Below are 26411 nucleotides of genomic sequence, written 5' to 3'. Positions count from 1 at the left end.
ATCAAATTAAAATTATGAAATATTTAGAATCCCCCTACGGATTCAGCCCATATGGCGAAAAAGCCACGTCTTTAATTCGCGGTGGAAGGAGAGGAGGTCCGGGGCTATCATGAGGCCGGTGGGCAGCTCATTCCAGAGGGTCGGCGCTCTAACAGAGAATGCCCTCCCCCTCGGGGCCGCCAGCCGACACTGTCTGGCAGACGGCACCCTGAGGAGGCCCACTCTGTGCGAGCGCTCCGGACGGTGGGAGGAAGGCAGGAGATGATCCTGCAGATACCCCGGGCCTAGGGATTTATAGGTTAGCACCAGCACCTTGAAACGAACCCAGAGAACCACAGGCAGCCAGTGCAGCTCATGCAGGAGAGGTGTCACACGGGAGTATCGAGAAGCCCCTGTAACAACCCGCGCGGCCGCATTCTGTACTAACTGTAGTCTCCGGGTACATCTCAAGGGCAGCCCCATGTAGAGGGCATTGCAGTAGTCTAGCCGAGACGTGACAAGGGCATGAGTGACCATGGCAAGGGCATCCCGGTCTAGGAAAGGGCACAACTGGCGCACAAGACGTACCCGTGTGATATATCTCACATATAGAGATAGACCCATACACTGATAAAGTTGCTACATGGACAGGGCAGTGATTTTGAGCAAAAATGGAAGGAGGAAGAGAAGGCCTGCCAAGCACTTGTGAGGGGCATAGAAGATTATTGATCCTGCAGGGCCAACTTATCTACTAATCCACTTATCCACTGATAACCTATTCGCAGCCAGGCTGTGGGCCGGCGCACACTCATTTGCACAGCTCAACTTGCAGTTGAGTGCATGTATATGCCCATGCCCCTGGCCCGCCACTTGCACGAGTTGAGCTGTGGACGCATGTGCACCGGCCTACCGCTCATGTTGCCCAGTTCCCCTTCAGGTTCCCCCCAGCTAGGTTGCCAGGCAACAAAGGTTGAAAACCACTGTCTTAAGATATTTCCTATTGAAATAAAGTATTAATGTTTTTTATACAGCTAAGAAATCTAATGTAATGTTTATTCTTTGCAGGAATCTACGCTGAAAAGTGTATTGAGTGCCTTATGGAATCTATCAGCACATTGCACTGAGAATAAAGCTGATATATGTGCAGTGGATGGTGCTCTTGCCTTTTTGGTTGGCACACTGACTTACCGAAGCCAAACAAATACTTTAGCCATCATTGAAAGTGGAGGGGGAATTCTTCGTAATGTGTCTAGCTTGATTGCTACAAATGAGGACCATAGGTGAGAATACTGTTTTATTGCATTATTTAGTTATCCATTCAGTCAAAGATGTTTTATGAATGATTTCCGGGTGGGGGGCAAACTCTGGAATCAGATCTTAACATAATGAATCTCTCATAAGGAGAGGAGGAGTCGGTGTCTCAGCAGAACCAGCTGAGTAGGCCTCTTTCCTTTTCATCCTTCTGTGTTTGATTCATATTTCCAGAATAAAATTATTCCATGTGCAGAATATGTGCAGAAATAGCATTATCAGCATAATATCTGCATGTAATAATTAGGGATATTTACATGGCTATCTTCTTGGCATAGAGAATATTTGCCGTAGTAAGTGATCTGTTGGAAACTATTGTTTCTATAGAACTCTTTTGACATTTTTGATTAATTCTTTAAGAGGATTTGTTATTCAGAGCTTACAAGCTATATTATTTATGAAAAATAACAAGTTGCTATATTTGAGCTTTTTTGTGGTGTTAATGTGATAATTTTTATGCTTACATCTCAATTCCAGGCAAATACTGAGAGAGAATAACTGCTTGCAAACCCTCTTACATCATTTGAAGTCTCACAGTTTGACAATAGTCAGTAATGCATGTGGAACTTTGTGGAACCTGTCTGCACGGAATGCAAAGGACCAGGAAGCGTTATGGGACTTGGGAGCAGTCAGTATGCTCAAAAATCTCATACATTCGAAGCACAAAATGATAGCCATGGGGAGTGCTGCAGCTCTAAGAAATTTAATGGCAAACAGACCTGCAAAATACAAAGATGCTAATATTATGTCTCCAGGTTCAAGCTTGCCATCTCTTCATGTCAGAAAGCAAAAAGCACTGGAAGCAGAATTAGATGCTCAACAATTATCTGAGACTTTTGACAACATTGATAATTTAAGTCCCAAAACATCTCACCGCAATAAGCAAAGACATAAACAGAATCTTTACAGTGAATATGTTTTGGATGGTAATCGCCATGAAGATGGAGTGTGCAGATCAGAAAACTTTAACAGTGGAAATGTGACTGTACTTTCACCATATTTAAATACTACAGTATTGCCTGGCTCCTCCTCATCAAGCAGAGGAAATACAGAGAATTCTCGTTCTGAAAAAGAACGGAGTTTAGATAGGGACCGTGCTGTGGGATTGAACAGCTACCATACCACAGCAGAAAATTCTGGCAACTCTTCTAAACGAATAGGAATGCAAATTTCTACTGCTGCTACTCAGATTTCAAAAGCAATGGAGGAAACAGCAAATATGCACATATCACAAGATGAAAGAAGCAGTGGATCCATAACAGAAATTCACAGTTTATCAGAAGACAGAAATGCTTTAAGAAGAACTTCTACTGCTCACTCTCACACAAGTAGTTATAACTTTCCAAAATCTGAGAACAGGGCATGTTCTGTACCATATTCAAAAGTAGAGTATAAAAGAGCTTCTAATGATAGTTTAAACAGTGTCAGTAGCAGTGATGGGTATGGCAAAAGAGGACAAATGAAGCCTATAGAATCTTATTCTGAAGATGAAGAAAGTAAATTTTGCAGTTATGGACAATATCCTGCTGATTTAGCTCATAAAATACACAGTGCTAATCATATGGATGACAATGATGGAGAACTGGATACTCCAATAAACTATAGTTTGAAATATTCTGATGAACAGTTGAATTCTGGAAGGCAGAGCCCATCTCAGAATGAAAGATGGGCAAGACCTAAGCATGTAATAGAAGAAGAAATAAAGCAGAATGAACAAAGGCAATCCAGAAGTCAAAGTGGAGCATATCCTGTATATCCTGAGAGTGGTGATAATAAACACCTAAGTTATCAGTCAGCTTTTGGACAGCCAGAATGTGTATCTCCTTTCAGATCAAGAGAATCCAGTAATTCAGAACAAAACCGAGTAGGATGTAATCATGGAATAAATCCCAAAGTCAATCAGTCCTTGTGTCAGGTGGATGATTATGAGACTGATAAACCTACAAATTATAGTGAGCATTATTCTGAAGAGGAACAGCATGAAGAAGATCATCCAACTAATTACAGCATAAAATACAATGAAGAGGCTCACCATGTGGATCAGCCAATTGATTACAGTCTTCGATATTCAACGGAGGTTCCTCCTGCACAGAAACCATCTTTTTCATTTTCAAAAACTCCATCGGTACAGAGTACTAAAACAGATCATATTTCGTCAAGCAGTGGAAATACGTCATCTTCTGCTGCGTCAAAAAAACATAACCAACTTCATCCAAGTTCTGCTCAGAATAGGGCTAATCATACTCAGAAGCCTACATCCTGCAAAGCACCTTCCATTAACCAGGAAACAATACAAACTTACTGTGTAGAAGATACACCAATATGTTTTTCAAGATGTAGCTCTCTATCATCTTTATCATCAGCTGAAGATGAAACAGGACGTGATCATTCCACACGGGTAGCTGATGCTGATAACTTTCTGAAGATTGTTGGAATGAAAGAAAACAGTGGGAATCTGTCAACAGCAGTAACAACTAATGAAACCTCATTAGCTTCCCAGCATCTTAGAACAAAATCAAATAGACTTCAGACTTCCACTGTATCTTCGTCTGATTCAGCAAGACATAAAGCTGTTGAGTTTTCTTCGGGTGCCAAGTCTCCTTCAAAAAGTGGTGCCCAGACTCCCAAGAGCCCACCAGAACATTATGTACAGGAGACTCCTCTCATGTTTAGCAGATGTACCTCTGTGAGTTCCTTGGATAGTTTTGAGAGCCGTTCAATTGCTAGCTCTGTTCAAAGTGAGCCATGTAGTGGGATGATAAGTGGTATAATAAGCCCAAGTGATCTTCCAGATAGTCCTGGGCAGACAATGCCACCCAGCAGAAGTAAAACACCACCACCTACCCAAGTGCCCCAAGTAAAGAGAGAAGCAGCCAAAGCAAAAGTATCCAACACTGAAAAGAGAGACTCTGGACCAAGACAAACAACTGTAAATACAGCTGTTCAAAGGGTGCAGGTAATGCAAGATGCTGACACTTTGTTACACTTTGCAACAGAAAGTACACCAGATGGATTTTCTTGTTCATCAAGTCTGAGTGCTTTGAGTCTTGATGAACCATTTATACAGAAAGATGTAGAATTGAGAATAATGCCTCCTGTGCATGAAAATGATAATGTAAATGAAGCAGAACTTGAACAATCAAATGATACAAAGGATGACGTAGAAAAAGATACAAAAGAATCCACTGAAATAGAGAAAGATATTCTAGATGATTCAGATGAAGATGATATTGAAATATTGGAGGAGTGTATTATTTCTGCTATGCCAACTAAGTCTTCACGTAAAGCCAAAAAGCCTTCGCAGGTAACTGCTTCTAAAATACCTCCACCTGTAGCCAGAAAACCAAGCCATTTGCCTGTATATAAACTTCTTCCTTCTCAGAGCAGATTACATTCCCAAAAGCATGTTACATTTACCCCTGGTGATGACATGCCACGTGTTTATTGTGTTGAGGGAACACCAATAAATTTTTCAACAGCTACATCTCTGAGTGATCTAACAATAGAATCCCCTCCAAATGAACTGGCCAGTCCAGGGATTGCTGTTTCAGGAATAGAATCAGCTGAAATTGAAAAGAGGGATACAATTCCCACAGAAGGAAGAAATACGGAAGATGCTCAAAGGGGAAAAAGCAGCTCAACTGTTGGGTTGAATGATGACAAAACAGAAGAAGGTGATGATATTCTTGCAGAATGTATTAATTCTGCTATGCCAAAAGGGAAAAGTCACAAACCTTTCAGAGTGAAAAAAATAATGGATCAGATCCAGCTAGTATCAACATCATCCTCAATAAATACTAAAAATCAACTAGAAATGGAGAAAAAGAAACCAACATCACCAGTAAAGCCTATGCCACAAAGCAATGAATACAGAGCACGCTTAAGAAAAAATGTAGAATCAAAAAATAATTTTAGTAGTGAAAGAAATAATGATAATAAAGAGACAAAGAAGCAGACTCTTGAAAATAATTCAAATGATAAACTTCCAAATAATGAAGAGCGTACAAGAGGAAGCTTTGCATTTGATTCTCCCCACCACTACACTCCAATTGAAGGAACCCCATATTGTTTTTCTCGAAATGACTCTTTGAGTTCCTTGGAATTTGATGATGATGTAGATCTTTCAAAAGAAAAGGCAGAGCTGAGAAAGGGGAAAAACAATGAAATTGAAGCCAACTCCAATACAGAATATATTTCAAATCAGCAATCAGTCACTGGACCACAAGCTGGCCAAAAGCATTCTTCAACTGGAAGAAATCAACCCAAACCTTTGGGGCAAAACCAGACACCTTTTTGTCCATCAGCCAAAGACATTACATCTACGGAGGAAAAAACACAAAATTTTGCAATAGAAAATACACCTGTTTGTTTCTCTCGTAATTCCTCTCTCAGTTCTCTCAGTGATATTGATCAGGAAAACAACAATAGCAAAGAAAATGAACCTGTAGAACAAATAGAACCACCTGAGAAACACATTGAATCAACTAGAGCACCAGTTTCTGGATATGCTCCTAAATCATTTCATGTGGAAGATACACCTGTATGCTTTTCAAGGAACAGTTCCCTTAGTTCTCTTAGTATTGATTCAGAAGATGATCTTTTGCAGGAATGTATTAGTTCAGCCATGCCAAAAAAGAAAAAGCCATCAAGGTCAAAGGGGGATAGTGAAAAACTTAGTGCTAGAAACATGGGAGGCATTTTAGCAGAAGATCTCACATTAGATTTGAAAGATATACAAAGGCCTGATTCAGAGAATGGTTTCTCACCCGATTCAGAGAACTTTGACTGGAAAGCTATCCAAGAAGGTGCAAATTCTATAGTTAGCTGTTTACATCAAGCTGCTGCAGCAGCATCACTATCTAGACAAGCTTCATCAGATTCAGATTCAATCCTTTCATTAAAATCAGGAATTTCCTTAGGATCACCATTTCATCTTACACCAGACCAAGAAGAAAAACCTTTTACTTCTAATAAGGGTCCAAGAATTATTAAACCAGGAGAGAAGAGTACACTGGAAAATAAAAAAAATGACTGTGAAAGTAAAGGAATTAAAGGAGGAAAGAAAGTTTATAAAAGCATGATTACAGGTAAAGCTCGTTCTAATTCTGAACTTACAAGTCATTTGAAACAGCCTTTGCAAACAAATATGCCCTCTATTTCCCGAGGAAGAACAATGATTCATATTCCTGGAGTTCGAAATAGTTCTTCAAGTACAAGTCCAGTTTCTAAGAAAGGACCACAACTAAAGAATACAGCATCCAAAAGTCCTAATGAAAGCCAAAGTTCTACTAGCTCTCCAAGAGTTGTCAAACCATCTATGAAATCTGACCCAAGCCCTATATCTAGACAGCCATCTCAACAGGGCATTTCAAGTAAAGGACCTTCTAGATCAGGATCTAGAGATTCTACACCTTCTAGACCACAACAACAACCATTAAGTAGGCCTCTGCAGTCTCCTGGCAGGAACTCAATTTCACCAGGTAGAAATGGCATAAGTCCTCCCAATAAGCTTTCCCAGCTGCCAAGAACAGCATCACCAAGTACAGCTTCCAATAAGTCATCAGGTTCTGGAAGAATGGCATATACATCACCAGGCAGACAAATGAACCAGCAAACCGTAGCCAAACAAACAGGATTGCCTAAAAGTACTAGTGGAATTCCTAGAAGTGAATCTGCCTCAAAAGGATTAAATCAAAATTCTAATATCAGTGGATCAAATAAAAAGACTGAGTTATCTAGAATGTCATCAGCCAAATCAAGTGGGAGTGAATCTGACCGATCAGAGAGACCTGTTTTAGTACGTCAGTCAACTTTTATTAAAGAAACCCCAAGTCCTACTTTAAGAAGGAAATTAGAAGAGTCTGTCTCCTTTGAATCTTTGTCACCTTCTAGACCAGACTCTCCAACCCAGTCCCAAACACAGACTCCAGTTTTAAGTCCATCGCTTCCTGACATGTCTTTATCTGCTCACTCAGCCATCCAAGCCAGTGGTTGGAGAAAATTACCTCCCAACCTGAGTCCATCTTTAGAATACAATGATGGGAGGCCAACAAAACGGCATGACATAACTCGATCTCATTCTGAGAGTCCATCCAGATTGCCAATTAACAGATCAGGAACATGGAAGCGTGAACACAGTAAACATTCTTCATCACTTCCTCGTGTAAGTACTTGGCGAAGGACAGGAAGTTCTTCCTCAATTCTTTCAGCTTCTTCAGAATCTAGTGAAAAGGCAAAAAGTGAAGATGAAAAGCAGCATGTAACTTCTTTTTCTGGACTCAAACAAGGTAAAGAAAATCAAGCACCAACCAAAGGGACTTGGAGAAAAATAAAGGAAAATGAAATTCCTCAAATAATGACAAGTCCTCCTCAGAATATCTCACCTAGTCCCACCAATGGTGCCGATTCAAAAACTCTAATTTATCAGATGGCCCCTGCGGTCTCTAAAACAGAGGATGTATGGGTGAGGATTGAGGACTGTCCTATTAATAATCCAAGGTCTGGAAAATCTCCAACAGGAAATACTCCCCCCATTATTGACAGTGGTTCAGAGAAAAGTAGTATAAATAGCAAAGATTCAAAAGATCTTCATGGAAAACAAAATACCGGAAATGGAAATGTCCCTATTCGCACCATGGGTTTAGAAACCCGATTGAATTCATTTATCCAATCTGATGGTCCAGACAAGAAAGGAACTGAAACTAAAATTGTTCTAAGCAGCTCTACAGCTGCCCCAGAGACTAGTGAAAACACTCTGACTGAGCGCACACCATTTAGTTCTAGCAGCTCAAGTAAACACAGCTCACCAAGTGGTGCTGTTGCAGCACGTGTGACGCCTTTTAACTATAATCCAAGCCCCAGAAAAAGTAGTGTAGATAACAGTTCTGTTCGACCATCGCAGATACCAACACCAGTAAATAACAGTACAAAAAAACGAGACTCAAAAACTGAAAGTACAGATTCGAGTGGTGCACAAAGCCCTAAGCGCCATTCAGGGTCTTATCTGGTGACTTCTGTTTAATGGGAAATTAACAATGTATTGATTTATGTGAATTTTTAAAAAATAAAGAAGCAAAATTGTGGTTAGCCCCTCTTTTTTTTGTAAATAGGTTTGATTCTTGTAGAGGGTTCTTGTTCTGGAAGCCATATATAATATTCTTTGTCTTCACTAATATTTGAGGGATTCCCAATTGATAATTTAGCAATAAAATTGCTAAAATAATTATATTTGTACAGTATATTTTACATATATTTAATTAACATCCCATACCTTTATAATTGTTTTGATGGGTTGGGGGAATTTAGAAAGATGAAAAACAGATTAAAATAAATAATTCTATTAATATATCACTCACTTCTAGAGTTGCAAAATGGCTAAATAACTTCAGGGAAAAATTGGTATTTATGCCAAAAAAACCTCCACCTTAGTATTTGTGAAGCCACTAACCTTTTAATTAATCATGTGGCTGTGAAATTCACAGTAATATGGTTTCTGCTGAACAAGCCTTTTTATTCCTGCATGGATAGAACTGATGGTTCATTTTCTGAAATGATAATTAACATTTCTGTGGTCACCATAATGTGCATAGATAGTTAGTGAGATGAATACATTTTGGTTTTTGTGCTCTGCAAAAAAAGAAAAAAAGAAAAAAAGGACATCTGTGTATGTGTAAACCTTGAACAAAATTATTTTACCAGAACTAGATTTTAACTGACAGTAGGTAGGATTTTTGCTATGCTGTAACTTGTTGTATATTCTGGTATTTGAGGTAAGATGGCTGCTCTTTTATTAATGAGGCACAGGTGAAGAAGTCTCAACAAAACTAAATGACAGAATAAATTATTGCTGTATGTACATTTTGTTGTGTGTTACTTTTGCAGTACATAACAATCAATGTTTAATTTTAATATGTTTAAGAAATCCTTTTCGTATTATGCATTTCCTCAAAAAGCGTGTTGGGAACAATAATAATTCTACTGAAGTCAGTGGAAACATTCTTACAAATTTGAATGGGTCTGCGTTATATCCACTGCCTAATACAGTCGCACACTGGTTTTCTTCCAATTTCTAATAGCTGTTTATATGTATCAGCTGCAGCTTTAGGATATAGCATTAGTGTTTTCAGCTGAAATGTTTGTTGGTTCCTCCAGTACAGAAAAGAGGCTAAAAGAAGTACTTCCATACATGCCCAAAGGCATAAATTTCCTATTGCACAGCCTAGAGTGCTTTCAATATACAAATACAACATAATAAGTATTGAGAATGAAAGTTGTTTAAAATAATTTTTTTTCATTTGGTTAATGCACTAGAAACTAATGTACTAAATTTTAGTGTCTTATAGAAAATAAGATTTGTATATTAAATTGCTCTGGACACCAACTTGGTATTTACATATATTTTACTTTAGAGACCTTCCGTGGACTGTTTACAACAGAAGTACTCTACTAAGTGCCTCTATACAGAAATAGCAACATGTGTGTGCACATTGTTAATTAAAACAGTAGTAACAAGTTAAATGTGTATCTCAGGCAGGTTTTCATCATTACAATCCTATTCATGATTATTTGACAAGTTCAATATTTGTTTACAGATGCTCTCAGATAATCCAGTTTAATCTGTAAATCAAATCAATGCTTTAAAATGTATGGATGATACAACTACTCTTCTAGTACCAGTTTTACTTTTTCAGACCAGATAATAACCTCTATATTAAGCTAGAGTGACAGCAACAGTTAGTATGCATTTTCAACTGATTGATGGCCAAATTCAGACAAAACAGTAAACTTGATAATGTGAGAAATGGTCACAAGTATTCCTTCTACTTACTTCCTTATATTTTCTCTTCTTACACTTATGATAAAAATGTGGAAAAAAAAGAAAAGTTAGAGAAACAATTTAAGGTTTTACAGTGCCCAACTTTAAAACACTGCATAAAACCTTAAATTGTTATTGCTGTTACTGTTAGCAAAAAAAAAAAAAGGCAATGTTGTAAACTAATAATTTAAAGTATTTTTATATTAAGGATAGTTGAGATTAATTGCAATTTGTCTAGGCCTCGACATCATGATAAACTAGCTCATGGTAGGCATTCTAGGGATTTTTCTTAGGCTCCTGCAGTCATTTGCCATTGACCATAGTAACCAGGACTGAAGTCCAAAGTACCTAAAGAGTATCAGGTTATCTACTGTGGCTTGGCCTAAAACAGAAACAAGAGCTTCTAAAGTCATGGCCATGCTGGAAGAGGAGACAGCAATCTAGGCCTTGTAACACTAAGTTGGTTTAGTATTGCATAATTTTATCTTATGATGCAGGCTTGGTTTTTAATTTTCCAGCCTCTATTCCATTTGTTTTAAAAAAGAAAAAAGAAATGCACACACATAGGTAGGCAATTAGCCCAATAATACTAATCCTAACATTACTAAGACCACAAAAATAATTAATTTAAATTCAAGGTGTCTCCCCCAAAGTATGACAAAAGAATAGATGTAACTCCCCATTACTGATTCTCCGTCAAAAAGATTATACATATTTATTTCTTGTACTTTTTGCCTTTTAACAGGGCATATTTATTGGCATACCATATTGGTAGAATATCTTATGTGAACACAAGGCCTGCTTATCATATATATAATCTTTGTGATGGATTAATGTATATGTTTCAATGTACTTTTTGTGAGGCATCTTATGTGGATCAATAAACAGGATCAGTACGCAGTATGGTTCATCTCAATTTATCTTTAAATCACTTGTTGTATAAAGACAATAGGAAAACATAACGGGAAAAGCCCATCATGTACCCCTGTCTTTGCTGACTATTAAACTTTAATTTAGCATCTGGAGGTCACTAATGTTGTCATATTTGTACTTGCTGATTACTGCTATTTTGCTTCTACTGAAATTAATCACTAACTTGTAAAAGTGATGTGCCGTGCAGTACGGATAGAACCAAGTCAAGAAATTAAGGCAACATTTTTTTAAAAAGTTGACATTCTTTTAAAGCTTTTCTGCTTTCTGCAGTTTTGCTAATGAGAATTGTACTAATTTTCTCCACTTCCTTGATTATTTGTGAGTTGATGTATAAGACAAGAGCTTTTCTTTTGTAATTTAATTCTCACACTGAAATAAACAAATTATTTGACAAACCAAAGTGCATCTTTTTAACAAAATGTTCCAGAAAATGTGCATGTATTATTGTGTCTGTTTTTATTTACATGAAGCACTTTCAGTTCCAATATATCAAATATATAAAACAGAAGAAAATAATTTGTTATATCAAGCCCTCCATTATTTTACATATAAGAAGGAGCCGTATATCAAATGCCCTGCTGAAATTGGAATCTAGTTTACTCTGTTGAGGTTTGCTATCTGACATTTTGGCTTAAACTTCTTCTTTTTTTTCTGACAGTTGACTTATAGAGTTTCCATCATAATTATTTATAACCCTGGAGCAGGTGTAAATCTGAACCTAAAATGTTATAACATGTAAGCTTAATATTTTACTCCAGTTGGTCTCATAAGATTGCTCCGAGGTGAAAATACTTATTTTAGTGAATGCCAAGTACCTCCAGTTCTCTTGAAATACATGTTGGGGTTTCCCTGCCAATGAAAATATAACAGATCTATTCTTTATGAGTCTGCTGTGGGTACTCAGAAAACATTAATGTCTGACATTTACCTGGCAACTATGCGATACTTCTGGCTGATTCAAATCACTTCTGGTCAAGCCATCAGGTTAGGACAATATCGAAAGCCTAGACATACTTGGGCACTACTGAAATTCTAGAAGGCAATATTTTCAATATTATGCCAAAATTAAGAACATGGGGGTGAAACCTCAAGCTGACACAAGGGTAGTTCATAAGCTATGTTAGAAAGTATTACTTCACAGAAGCTTGGAACCAATTTGCAGCAGAGGTAGTGGATCAGTCATCAGTAACTGAGTTTAAACCAGGGGTCAGCAACCTGCGGCTCTGGAGCCACATGTGGCTCATCTCTGCTGTGGCTCCGTCACTGGTTGGTGCCACAATTTTGAGAGGAGCTTCCAGTTAGGGAGGGGGGAAGCTTGGCATGCCAGGAGGAGACTCCATGGCAAGGGGAGGGTTTTCTGGTCGGCTCCACAATTGATAGGGCTTTTGGTTAGGACAGGTAGAGGAAAACGGACACCACACTAGGAGGAGACTGGTGGGGGAATTGGACTTCCGGTCGGCTCCAGAATTGAATGGGGACTTCCGGTTAGGACTTTTGTGGCTCTTTGAGGGTTTAAGGTTGTCAATCCCTGGTTTAAACATATGCTTGGGATAAACACACGTCCATCACCTGACAAAAATTTAAAAAATTAAAAACTCAAAAGAGCAGACTTGATGAACCACTAGGTCTTTTTCTGCCCTCAGTTTTCTATGTTTCTATGAAATGCCTAGGATAGAGCTTTGATTAACTTGCCCACTTATTTCAGTGAGACTAAAGCATGATTTAATTTAAATGTGACTTTTTGTGCTTCATTAAAATATTAAAGTATATGTCTTAAAGGTATTTGTATATGTAAATCAGCTTTACTGAGTATGGTAGAACCAGATACTTGTGTATTTTTCAGTACTGATCAACTGTTAGATTATATGCCAACATTCAGATGTGTTGGGAAACTCAAGGGAGCAATGGTTTACTGTTAAGCAGCTCCTGCTGTTCTTTTTGTAACAGTTGCTTGTTTTGAAAACAATGTTAAAATATGCAGTCTATTTGCCTATGTAGTCAGCTGCTTTCTGTTTCTAAGGTCCAATCTTTCACAGATATTTTCTCAGAAGATGAGCAATATAAAGATGCCTAGGGAAGAGTGATTTCATTTATTTTACTCATATAGCAATATAAGAGCTTTGCTAAAAGTTGGTCTTGGATATAAGTCATGCACACAATAGAGATATATATGTAATTTTAATGAATACATTTTGAAAAATATAAATAAGCATATACGAATGAAAAAGTTAATATTTTCAACTAAAGCTGACTAGGATCAGTGAAGGATTTTATCTGGATCAGCTAAAATTTGTCAGGTACTTAACTGGATTAGGAATAATTAAAATAAGTCTGATGCATGTCAGAAAGCATATCTACTGCTTAACTGGATTAATTCCAGTGGGCCATTGATTTACTTATTAATCAAATATATATCTCAAGATATATATTCTTGAGTTGTTTGATGCCAAGAGTCACAGAAGACTCTTGGCATCAAACAAAGATAAATATGTCATAACTATAACAAAATAATAGTACATAAAAACATCCTATAATACAATTAAACACACCCCTTAGAGTATTACATGCTGTCAGACCACAAAAATGCTCAGGAAAAGTTATTTTCAGTCCGTTCATCCTTTATTATGGTCAATTACAAAAAATTATCTTAAAATAAAAATGAAATCTGCAAAAGAATTACATATTTATAAATAAAAAGTTTTACACACAAAAGGCAAAATTTGGCAACATTCAAAGAAACTAAATCATATTGGTTGACAAATAGCAACTATCAGCTATATGTAAAATAGATCTAAATGGCTCAGAAGTTTAATAAAAAAAGATACAAAATGCAACCTTGTATCTCTATAAAATGGGCAATGCAACAACACATGGATTGTATTTTCAATGTTACTTTCCTACAAGAACAGAATCTTAAAGGGATTTTCCTAATTCTTCAAGGATAGCTGTTAAAAGTGTATTGTAACATACTGAGGTTTAGTGCTATCCTAAATTTAGGGATGGAAATATGATTTAAATATTTTGTTACTTTAAAAAATATTGCTTTTTTTTAAAAAAAGTCTAGAGATAGCTGACAGATGTAATTGATTTAAGTATGCATAATGTGTTGCTTAAAGGCCTGAACAGTTCATTTATAATCCATCATCAGTAATGTATCTTATGAAAAGATGTAACTCTGCAATGTCCAATGAATTAGTCTCCCAAGTTGATTCAAAAATTATCCACCAGGATCAGAGTACCTGGGCATGCTGGGAAAACCTGTGATTTCAACCACAAAAAAACTGCACAACCATTTACTAATCTCCACTCTAATCACATCAGTTTTATGAAAGACATATTAGCATACTTTATAGCACTTGAAAAAAATAGTCCTTAGAAATGGAAATTGTACTGTCTTTAATGGGGCAAAATAGCTTTAGCAGCCTATATGGAAACCAAATAAAAGGTACACATGATCTTTTGCTGAAAAATGCTTTAAGAGAGCTAATATAATGGTCCTCTAGAGCAGTGTTTCTCAACCTTGGTAGCTTGAAGATGGGTAGACTTGCTGGGGGATTCTGGGAGTTGAAGTCCACCCATCTTCAAGCTTCCAAGGTTGAGAAACACTGCTATAGAGTAATAAAAATATGGCAGACTAATGCTAATTTTGGGGCATTTTGAACAATATAATCCCAGTGAGCCCTATCATTACCAAAGAAAACTATTAACAAATATATTAATATTTTAATTTGTTCAATCAGGTGCTCATTCAACTGTCAGGCATAGACTCTGTGATGTTTGGCAAATATCAAGATCTTAATTTTAGAACTTATCTTCAGCAGTTTCTTATAATTCATGGCAGAGCAAGCCCATTCATTCAAAACCAATTTTATATTATTATGATGCTGCATCATCCACATACAAATTTATCATATTGTGTTTGTCAACCACTTTCAGAAGATAGCATGCAAAGAAATTTAACATAGTCACTACAAAATTAATATGTAAGTTAAATAACAAAGGTGACAGGATACAGTCCTCTTATCGTTAAGATTAGATCTGGTGTAACGTTCCTATTTGTTCCTGTATATCCAGCCTTAATTTTTACAAATACTCAAGATAGTGAACATATCCAATACATCTTCCTCCTCCTATTTTCCCTACAACAACCCTGTGAAGTGCGTTGAGCTGAGAGATGATGACATCCAAGGTCACCCAGCTGGCTTTCTTGATTAAGGCAGGACTTGAACTCACAGTTTCTTGCTTTCTAGCCTGGTGCCTTAACCACTATACCAAACTGGCATTGCATCAAACTTTTAATCTTGAATTTTCATAAAGATTGCACACTAACAGAAGCATCCATCTATCAACAGGAGACAATTGAGATGTGCACCACAACTTAGATTTAGGAATAAAATAAAATGTAAACCTTTTTTAAAAAATGCCTTTTTAAAAAAAATAATAAATGGACCCTATAATGGCCAAGTTCCATTTCCATAGAATATATGCATGGTCTATAAAAGTAAACAGATGCTAACAATGGAGTCCACCATTCCAGATCATTATTAATAACTTCAGCAGTGATAATATAATTGCCTGGAGCATTGACAGGCTTAAGTGTTTTAATCGGTCCTGCTATTTCTGAGTTTGCAAGTGGCCCGGTCTTGCAAAGTTCAACAAACTCATGTAACTTGTCTGGTATGTACATTATCCTAAAGCAGGGGTCTCCAATTCCCGATCTGGACTGGCACCAGTCTGCAGCATGCCAGCAACCAGTTCGCGCAAACATGCAAAGCCCCATCCATGGGATGCAGACAGCATGCAAAACCACACCCCCTCTAGTCCACGGAAAAAACTTTCTTCACGGAACCAGTCCCTGGTGCCCAAAAGATTGAGGGCCGCCCTCCGAAAGTGTTTTCCCAACACTCCTTGTAGTAGCATATAAAAGGACGGGCAGAAACTGGATGAGTAGAGCTCCTTTGATTATTATGCTTTAATTAGATGGTACCATGAATCTCTGACACACTGCCTCATTTTTTTTAACTTGAAGTAGTTGTATACATTATAAGATAATATTAAGGTTATACAGAATAAAACCTTCTGATGCAAATATTGTACACCCATTCCTTTGTATTTGATGTCCCACTTCCTTAATCTGGGAACCACAACCAAGCAGCTAATTGTGTTGTCAAAATACAGATACTGAGGGCTGCTGCTATACTGATGAGTGGGATTTTATGCTGTTAATGCTTGCTACTAAGCAGTTTGAGTATGTTTCAGAGAAGATGAATAAATCAAATAATTCTGTTTTTTTCTGCCACCTGCTCGTGTATTTTTTTTTTTATAATTTGTCTTTGGAATAGATTTAACCTGGCAGGCATTAATCTCTTCTTGCTCACAACCTTCTCCCACATGTCTGCCTTATAGTTTCCTGACCTTTAGTAAGGAGCAGATACATTCATCTTCAAAGGGAATGACATGAAAGCCCTTAAGAATAGCTTTCATTCTAATAATCATCAAATTCACATTATTTAGAAAGCCACACAATATCCACCAAATCATTATATGAGGTTGACAATGCAAGAGCTGAAAGCGGATACATGATAGCTTGTGTATGCCATCTTTCCTTCTTTGAAGCAGGCATTGCAATCTGTAACATAATTCCATGCAGTTGTAAAATACAGAATTAATTTTTTTCACATGATCTTGTGATAGAAATACTGAGGCAATTCTTCAGCTCAATTTTGTTATTAGCAGCCATTATTTGATTATAAATTGAAATAATCATATGCACTATCAATAAACAGCCACCTTAAATTATAAAAAAATAAATCAAAGAAACAGAGTTTTTAGCCACTAGATTCATGCCTGAGAGACAAATGACATCTGCAACCTCTTCTTTCTCTATTTTTAATCCCTTCTTAAAGGAGGAAAATTCCTCTCTTTTTCAGTCCAACACCGACCTATTTTCCACATCTGGCATGACAGAGTCATTACACAGAGGATTTACAGAAAATTGTGAGTCATTAATCAAATCTTTTGGCTGCAACATATGCTCTATTTTAAAGATCCACAAGATCCTCTATGACCCAGAACCCTCCCTCCAATGTTTCTCAGATTTGCTTTTCTTTTCTTCTTAAATTTTGTTTTATTGTTGGCAGCATTGTTATTCATATTTCCACCTTTTTCTATTGCTTTGACTTCTAAAAAATAAAAACCTGTTAAAATAATTTTTATTGACGTTTAAACATACAAAGTTAAAAAATAAATACGAATTAGGAGAAATATAAAAAAGAAAAAGTGAAAAGTGTGGAGAGAGTAATAAAAAAGGGGGTAGAACAAAGGGAGGAAAAAAAATAAAAGAATAAGGAAAAAATAAAGAAATGATTTCTACTTCCATCAAGACAAGTACAAACCTTTTCAGTAATAGCTCCTCATATATATATATATATTGTGTGTGTGTGTGTGTGTGTGTGTGTGTGTGTGTATACTGCTCAAAAAAATAAAGGGAACACAAGCAGAAGACATCCGAGATCTGAATGAATGAAATAGCCTTATTAAATACTTTGTTCTTTACATACAGTAGTTTATACACTGCTCAAACAACTAAAGGGAACACAAAACTACTGTATGCAACGAACAAAGTATTTAATAAGGCTATTTCATTCATTCAGATCTCAGATGTCTTCTGCTTGTGTTCCCTTTATTTTTTTGAGCAGTGTATTTCAAAGGGGCCTGTCTATTTGCCAATGTTGCCAGTGTTAAACAGTTAACAGTGACAATGTTAAACCCTCTTTTGGCTTTGCTGCCCTCCCAGTTTCAGTATGTTACCAGCTGTCAGGAAACTATCCAGAGCCTTGGTAGTACAGTGATTTAAAGCACCCTGTTATTAACACAGCTGTCTGCAATTACTGCAGGTTCGAATCTTACCAGGCTCAAGGTTGACTCAGCCTTCCATCTTTTCTAAGGTAGGTTAAATGAGGATCCAGTTTGTGGGGGCAATAAGCTGACTTTGTATAAATATACAAAAGTATGAAGGCTATTGCTTAATGCACTGTAAGCCGCCCGGAGAAGGGCGGCATATAAATCAAATAAATAAAATAATAAATAAAATAATAATATCCATCAATTATGACAGCAATGGGGGAATGGCAAATTTGTACCTCCCCTCATGCTCTCTTGCCTACCGTGTGTAATAAAGAAAGAGATGTGGGAGTACTCAGCAACTCCTAAAGCCAGCTGAAACTCTTTTCCATTTTATTCATTTTATGTAATAAGGTTTTGGAGCAGAAAAGCAGGACCAACTCAGGAATGAACAGTAGAGCTTCCAAAGGCTGTGTAGCTTTAAATTAAGCAAACCAATGCAATCTACCTCACTCCCTACTGCTGTTGAAACCTTCATAGCTAGGAAACATTTCTCCACTCTCAACTCCAGTTCCCACAGTCCCTGATAGGTAAGCAGAGACCACCAAACTGGGAACGATGAGCGACCTTTCACGTCAGCGGTCAAAGTCACCAACGTTACTATGTTCAGCATAGAGGAGAAACTCTACATTGGGTGTGATTTCAGTAAGTTTTCTTCTCTTTTCAAATTGCTAATTTATGTTTTTTACTCTTATACAATGCCGACTGGCGGCCCCCAGGGGGAGAGCCTTCTCTGTGGGGGCACCTACTATCTGGAACGAGCTCCCCCCAGAGATACGGAGGATCCCGGATCTGCGCACCTTCCGCCGCGCCTTAAAGACCTTACTATTTCACCAGGCCGGCCTGGCCTAAATTTCCCCCTCTTTTATAAAAGATTTTTAAAATTTTAAATATCTTTTAGTATTTATATATTCAATTTTAAATTGGTTTTAAAAGTTTGGGGTTTTAAATGTGTCGGGGCCAAAATTATTTAATTTGATTTTATTCTATTTTTAAATTTTGTATTGTATGTGTTTTTATTGTTTGGCTGTGCACCGCCCTGAGTCCTTGGGGAGTAGGGCGGTATAGAAATCTAATAAAATAAAATAAAAAATAAATAAATTATATAAGCATGTATTGTGAATTTTCTCCCATGGATGTCATTGCTTTTCGTGTCTAGATTCAGACATTTATCAAGTTCTTTTATCATCCTTTGGGTTTCTACAAGAGATAGAATCCTGTTAAAAAAAAAGAAAAAAAAAAGAACATCAATTGCAACAATGCCAGCATGGAAACTGCATCACTACTCCAAAGCTTTTCACGGTTCCCCCTCTACATTATCTTGAGACATCTTTGTGGTTGTCCTACGTCACCCGCCCGGCCAGAGAGGCAAAATCAGGGATCTCCGCCCCGCAGCACGGTTTCCCATCTCTATCGTACACGCGTCACCCAACCTGACAGGAACTCTCGCGACACCGAAGATAGTCTCTCAAACTCTTGTTTTAGTTCGGTTTATCCGTGAGCGACGCTTCCGCTTAACCAATGAGATCGAACGACATCGCTAACGCGGGAGGCGGGACAGCTGGCTTGGCTTTCTCCGCTTCCTGTCCCCGATTCGGCGTGGCCGGTGAATGGCTGAGTCACGAAAAGCCGCTGCCGCCTGCCGATGCGGAGGCCATGGCTTGGGCTGCGCCCTCTTTACCCTCCGATAAATCTCGGTAACACGGGAAGGGAAGCCGCGCCGGGGCTCCCTGACGGGGTTCGCGGGACGCGCCGGAGCCGCGAATCGCCAAATCGCCTCCGATTCGCGCGTTGTACGAAGCGGGCTTTAATTGGGATCCGGGAGTGCGCGGGTTTCCCCTCGGCTCGGGCGGCTGTGGGGAAGGGCCGGGCGCGGCGGCCGAGAATGGCCGAAGCTCAGAGAGAGAAAGAGAGGCATCTGCTGCAGGGCGGCGGCGGCGACGACAGTGGCGGCTGCCCCGTTTTTCTTGGGCTGGGCCTTGCGCAGCTCTAACGGGGCGATCCGGTGGCTTCCCTCCATAAAGGAGCCCCGTTGGCTTTGCGCGCGGCGGGAATGAGCTTCGTTTCGTTGTCCTGCTCGGGGGTATATCCCCTTGATGGCAGGTAGTCCTCGAGTTACGACCACACATGAGCTCAAAATGTATGTTGCCAAATGAGACATTTGTTAAGCGAGTTTGCCGCCGCCCCCCTTTTTTTTTGTCACGGTTGTTAAGTGAATCATTGCATGTGTCAAGTTAATAACATGGTTGTTAAGTGAATCCGGCTTCCCCATCGACTTTGCTTGTCCAAAAGCTGATCACCTGACACCCAGGACACTGCAAGCGTCATAAATACGAACCAGTTGCCAAGCATCTGACTTTTGATCACATGATCGTGAGGCTGCTGCAATGGTCGTAAGTGTGAAAAACGGTCACAAGTCACTTTTTTCAGTGCCGTTGTAACTTTGAACAGTCGCTAAATGAACTGTTGTAAGTCGAGGACTACTTGTATTTCCCCCCACTGTTTTTTGTAATTGTATCAGGAAGGGTGGAGAAATAATGGCTGCAATATAGTTGGAGATTTTTTCAGACATTCATTCATTCATCGATGCAACCCCGTTTTCTTCAAGAGCATAAAGAGCACAAAGAACTCTTCTGTTTTTTCCTCTCAACAACAACCCGACCGGCCCATAGTCACCCGCTGAATTTCTTGCATGACGGGTGGACTACACCCTTGTTTCTCAGCGCCTGGTTCAAAATCTTAACCCCTCTAACTGATTTAACATTTATAAAGCAAGTATCCTATTTTGCTTAAATAATGAATTTACGTGAGTTAACAGACGCTTCCTTAAAACAATCCATTATCTAAGTTTCTGAGATCCATTTTTTTTGGTAGCACACAATGAAGTGGAATAGGCATTCAGAAGAACCCTGAGGTCACATGCCTCATCATGTGTCATACAAATATCTGATTATATAAATTGCATTAGTTGTGTGTTCACATAATTTGTATGATGGTGTGATATCCATGCCCTTGCAGGTGCTTTTTCTGAAGGTGCCCATTCATCTCCTCCCTGCATTTTGGGAGCCTCTTCCCTTTACTCATATCCTTGGATGGTGAGCCCACCAGTTGAAGACTGGTGTATGAGGGAAGAGAAATTACTCCTATAAAAAAACTAGTTTACATCTGCAGTTGTGATAAGCAACTGTATTAAATCTATTTAAAATATTAGAGACAGGATCCTCAAAAACGATAGCAAATTAGCCATTCAATTTCATAATCTTCCTGTCAAGTGTTTTAGTTTTTCTTTTTTCAGACATTTAGTATAGTATTGCTCATGCATAGAATTCAGCTTAATTTCCTATTTTAAAAGAAGTAGAGTGGGACAGAATCTGTTATTTATTTTTAACATTTACTTATTTATTTGGGGTGAATCTGCAAGATTTAGGAATCCTTAAAACCTGCTGATACTTCTTTGTAAGGGTTGGCAACATTGAATTCACTCATAAAATCCATATGTTTTGGAGAACCGGTTTGGGCTAGTGATTAAGGCAGCCGGCTAGAAACCAAGAGACCCTGAGTCTTGCCTTAAACATGAAAGCCGACTGAGTGACTTTGAACCAGTCACTTTCTCTCAACCCAATCCTCCTTTATTGTGAAGAAAATAGGAGGTGGAAGGAGTATTAGATATGTTTGTTGCCTTGAGTTATTTATAAAAAATAATAAAATTAGGATATAAATAGATTTTTAAAAAATAAATAATAGAAAATACTTGTAGAAAATACTCTAGATTTTAGTAGTGGTTTTTGCTCTTCAAGCTTGTTTCAATTTAGCTTCTGAACATTTCATTACCAGACTAGGTAACATCATCAGTAGAATCTTCTTGTCCTATTCTTACATATATGAATATGTAAGAAACCAGACCATTCGAACGACCAATCAACCAATCTGCTGCCCAGAATTTAAATATAGTTCCATATGAACAGCCAGTCATACGGCTAACTGACCACACTGGCACACAAGACATTTATAGGCTAAGGAGAATAGGACAAGAAAATCTGCTGCTGATGTTACCTAGACTGGTAACGAAACATTCAGAAAACTAAATTGAAAGAATTGGAGAGCAGACGACTGCCAAAATGTTTTTATTACCCAGTTCAGTTTTATCTATATATTATTAAAACTTTTGTGTCTGTAACATTTAATTGGGCCAAACAGTGCATCCTAGGGCAGCAGTTTTTGAATCAGGATCCCTCAAATGGGCTAACTTATAGAATGCATCCAAAACCTGGGACCCATGCTTCCCAGGTTGAAATTTGGCAAATATGTGGACACTTCAATGCTCCTGCAATGCTACACTGTTGTCCAGAAGTTCAGTAAGCTGATCCCACCCTAGCCATTTGGTAGCCAGGCAGACTAGTTCTGCCATCACGCCAGCTGGAAATCAGAAGTTGCCTCTGCTCCCATTGCTTTTTTGCCCCTAGTTTTCTGTTTAGGTTAGGCAGTGTCTTTGAAATGATGACCCATTGCAGGTTGTCTAGTTAAACATAAAAATATAAAAATAAGCCCTTTCACTCACACAGTTCTTGGCCATAGTGAATTTCTTTACTTTAGGAGCTGCATATGTCATATTTCGAAGAATATTTGAATGTGAAGAAATAAATATTCTTTTATGTAACCTGTTGGCTTTCAATTCTTATTTCTTGCCTTAGGTTTATCTGTATATATCCAGCCTACATAAATAACAAGAAGACAATAGCAGAAGGAAGAAGAATACCTCTTGACAAAGTAATTGTGGGTGAAGGGAGGAAAGAAAATCTGTGCATCAAAAATATAATTTGAAAACTATGTAGAATAAAATATTTGTGTGATATACGATTTAAATTATTTCATGGATGGAGCCTTATTAATCAGAAACTAAGATGTAGTATCTGTATTTGCTTTAAATAAAGCTTTTTTTGTTGTATATATTCATTAGCCCACAATGTTAGTTTTGCCACTACATATTTATGTCTTGCATGTATAAAAAGACTTAGTTGTTTTAATATAGTTATTAAAGTACTTACGTAATTTATGTTTATAGGAACATTAAAAAGTTCAGTTGCAAGCTATAATTACTCCATGGTTAACTAACATTTTTGTTACATGAAAATTTCTTTGCTTTTTTTTTTTTCTTTTCTTTTGGCATCAGATAACAAATTGGCGAGGGTTGTCAGTGCCAATTTTTAAAGCTGGCATATGGCTTGCAAAATTTAAACCTGTGCACCCTCACATTAATTTATATCTATACATTATATGAGCTATACCATATGTCTCTAAATACTTCCATTGTCTTACTAATTTTTGTGGTTTCAGTCAATTGTTCCTCAATATATTTTAGGAATTGGTTTTTTTTTTTTTCCTATAAATGGGCAAGATGCACACGATCATTTTAATGCTATTGCAATAAAATACTGAAGGCTCCAAATTCAGTAGTATTAGCTGATAATTGATTTATGCATAACAGCTTAATTGGTGGCAAGAACTCATAGATGCTAAAAAAATTTCTGGGTTTTTTTTTTTTTTTTGGGCAGGCTATTGAAAATCCTACATCTACAGAAATTCAAGATGTTTGTGCAGCAGTTGGTCTTAATGTGCTTTTGGAGGTAATTTTTTTTGTTATTTTCTACTGTACACTTATGTAAAACTATAATTCCACAATTTGTGACAAAGGGGGTGGGAATAAGAAGAGTCTTACTCATAGAAGCAATATTGTGACACAAGTCCTTCCCTTCTTTAGAGTAGAAAAGCAGCAGAATTTACAGAGGACATTGTCATAAATGTAAAAGGTTGAGGATTACAGAACACACTTCCAATAGAGCATTAACAACACTCTGGAGAGATATAAATCTAAAATGTTTATGCTGGCATACTATAATTAAGATAATGAGCTGGGAAATTCCTCTTTGAAATCTAATCCTTGGCATACTCTTTAAAAAAACCTTTAATAGTATAACTTTCAAATTGTTTCATGGGGTCAAGTAGCCTTTCTTACAGAGCTTTCCTTTGAATTACTAAGGTAATACCTTTGACTATTAAAATAAACAGTTCAGCCCTATATTGGTTATTCCTGTATAACTATTAGGACTATTAATTTAATAGTTTAATGGTTCTTGCTCCCAAAGTAGATTTATAATTATAAGTGTTTTTATTTTGCTTATGCTTGCTTGTAATGTTCTGAACTTTTTCTCCATGTACTAGAAAAACAAAATGTATTCCAGGGAATGGAACCGTGATGCGCAATATAGGGGTAGAGTTCGCATTCAACTGAAGCAGGAAGATGGTAATTTATGTCAGCCTCAGTTTCCAACACGTGAGTGCTATAAATATGCAGAAGACTGGTTTGTTCCTTTTGTTCATTTATAGATGGAAGCCAAAGCTGCACATTATGAAGTGCAAATGGTGGATAATTCCTGGTTACCCTCTTCTTGATGAATTATTTTCTTGTTCTTTTCTCTCTGTTTATTTAGGTAAGGCAGTGATGTTATATGCAGCAGAAACCATTCCCAAACTGAAAACAAGGACACAGAAAATGGGAGGCAGTGACCCAAGTCTACAGCAAGGAGAAGGTGGCAAAAAAAATAAAGGAAAAAAGAAGAAATGAATGTGACATGGACTAATACTATATGTTCAAATTAATATGGTTACAGAAGAATAATGACTTCAAATGACAGTTGGACAGACCAATGAAAACATGCAAAGCTATTTTGTGGTAGTTTTTAAATTAGAATGAGTTTCATTTTGTATAAAATTATGGTTGAACCATTTGGGAACATAGCCAGAAAATCCTCTTCTAGTATTTAAAACATACAGTAGTGGCCAAAATTGTGGAAATCTGTTGGGAAAAGTGTATTTTCTAAAACTAGGTAATAACACCACTTTTTTGGGAGTAGTATCATAAAATTGAGGGACGCAGTGGCTCAGTGGATAAGACTCAAGTGGTTGAGCTTGTCGGTCGAAAGGTCGGCAGTTCAACGGTTCGAATCCCTAGTGCCACGTAACGGGGTGAGCTCCCATTACTTGTCCCAGCTTCTGCCAACCTAGCAGTTCGAAAGCATGTAAAAAATGCAAGTAGAAAAATAGGGACCACCTTTGGTGGGAAGGTAACAGCATTCCGTGCGCCATGCTGGTCACATGATCACGGAGACGTCTTCAGACAGCACTGGCTCTTCGGCTTTGAAACAGATGAGCACCGCCCCCTAGAGTTGGGAACAACTAGCACATATGTGCAAGGGAAACCTTTACCTTTACCATTTACCATAAAATTATATATCAATGGAAATACAATTTAATCAAGAATGTAACGCAATAACTTTTATGAAGGATATGCTATTAGAATAGCAGTTGCAGTATAAAGAAAAGTGAAACGTAGAAAAAATGAGATATACACAAATTATCACCATAGAAAAAATGAGGTATACAAAAATTATGTCAGTTAATAGTTGGGTAATCTTTAGCATGAATTACAGCCTTACGTCTTTCCATGGAGTGAACAAAGTTTTTTTTCATTCTGCACCTGTTATAATGTGAAACCAAGATTGAATGATTGCTTCTATTAACTGATTTTTATTGCTGGGTCACTTCTGACTAACAAGTTTCTTTAGTCGTCTCCATAGATTTTCAATTGGGTTAAGGTCTGGGCTATTCCCAGGCCATTCCAGCAGTGGAATATGATTATCTTGAAACTACAAAAAAAAGTGGTATTATTAGCCATCAAATCTCAAAAATACACTTTTCCCAAAAGGTTTCCACAATTTTGGCCACTGCTGTATGGAAAAAATGTTTTAATGTATTGAACTATATGTACAAATGAGTGCAAAGCTGTTTGTTTTTGCCTTGGACACATTTTCACTTGATAATTTTACAATGAAAATACATTGTCACTGTGATCTTAGGCTTCTGAAACAATTTTTCTTTATTACAATAAACATGTTTGAATTAAACTGTTTAGAATGGTTTAATTGCTAAACTGTTTCCAGTTATATCATTTTTTGATGGAGGTTGATAAACTGTCATGCCTGGGAGAGTTACAACAGCTGTATTTCATGGGAAATTGCAGGGAAAGTACTCATAAACTACTCTATCAATATATTTTCTGTAGATGTCTAAAGGAATAATTTCTATTTAAATTACATAGTTGAACTTTTTTTTTCTTTTTGAGTGCCAAAATATCTAAGAATGTCTAAAATATTTTTATAAAGAAAGCATTGGAAACAAGAGTTGAAAAGTCCTTGGACCCAGGTTTGGTCCAGCATTGTACCAAAGGGGCCAAACACTCTTGAGGTGTGGACAGACCATAAGAACCTGGAAGCCCTAAAAATGCCCCAGAAGTTATTTGGGGACAACAGAAGTCACCCAAACAAGTCTGGGCACAACACTTTAATCGCTTTAATTTCTCTCTCCACTACCTCCCTGGGGGAAAGAACTTTATGGCAGATGCTCTCTCGAGATT

At 37.5% G+C, this 26411-nt stretch overlaps 2 protein-coding genes across 3 annotated transcripts in view; both read left to right on the top strand.

Annotated features, from left to right (window-relative positions):
* APC (APC regulator of WNT signaling pathway) overlaps positions 1-11438 on the top strand; it is a 92355-nt gene extending 80917 nt beyond the window's left edge. The window contains exons 16-17 of the mRNA XM_070938740.1: positions 1045-1259; positions 1768-11438. Of these exons, the coding sequence (XP_070794841.1) occupies positions 1045-1259; positions 1768-8311 (6759 nt within the window). The 3' untranslated portion in view covers positions 8312-11438. The remainder of the gene's footprint in view (positions 1-1044; positions 1260-1767) is intronic.
* An 8067-nt stretch (positions 11439-19505) lies between these two features.
* Positions 19506-25902, top strand: SRP19 (signal recognition particle 19). 2 transcript variants are annotated; one of them, XM_070938739.1, is made up of 5 exons: positions 19506-19638; positions 22633-22708; positions 23494-23565; positions 24161-24272; positions 24430-25902. In XM_070938739.1, the coding sequence occupies exons 1-5, from the start codon at positions 19598-19600 to the stop codon at positions 24561-24563; spliced, it is 435 nt and encodes a 144-aa protein (XP_070794840.1). In that variant the 5' UTR covers positions 19506-19597; the 3' UTR covers positions 24564-25902. The 2 variants fall into 2 exon arrangements, with proteins under 2 accessions (XP_070794840.1, XP_070794839.1); XM_070938738.1 differs by lacking the exon at positions 19506-19638 and adding an exon at positions 19711-20712.
* The last annotated feature ends 509 nt before the right edge of the window (positions 25903-26411 follow it).

Source organism: Pituophis catenifer, unplaced genomic scaffold (assembly GCF_029215685.1).
Source record: "Pituophis catenifer annectens isolate HBS135680 unplaced genomic scaffold, rPitCat1.0.hap2 SCAF_2, whole genome shotgun sequence".
NCBI classification, from domain to species: Eukaryota; Metazoa; Chordata; class Lepidosauria; order Squamata; family Colubridae; genus Pituophis; species Pituophis catenifer.
The sequence above is the reverse complement of the archived record's forward strand: the minus strand, read 5'-3'. Positions and strand labels throughout refer to the sequence as shown.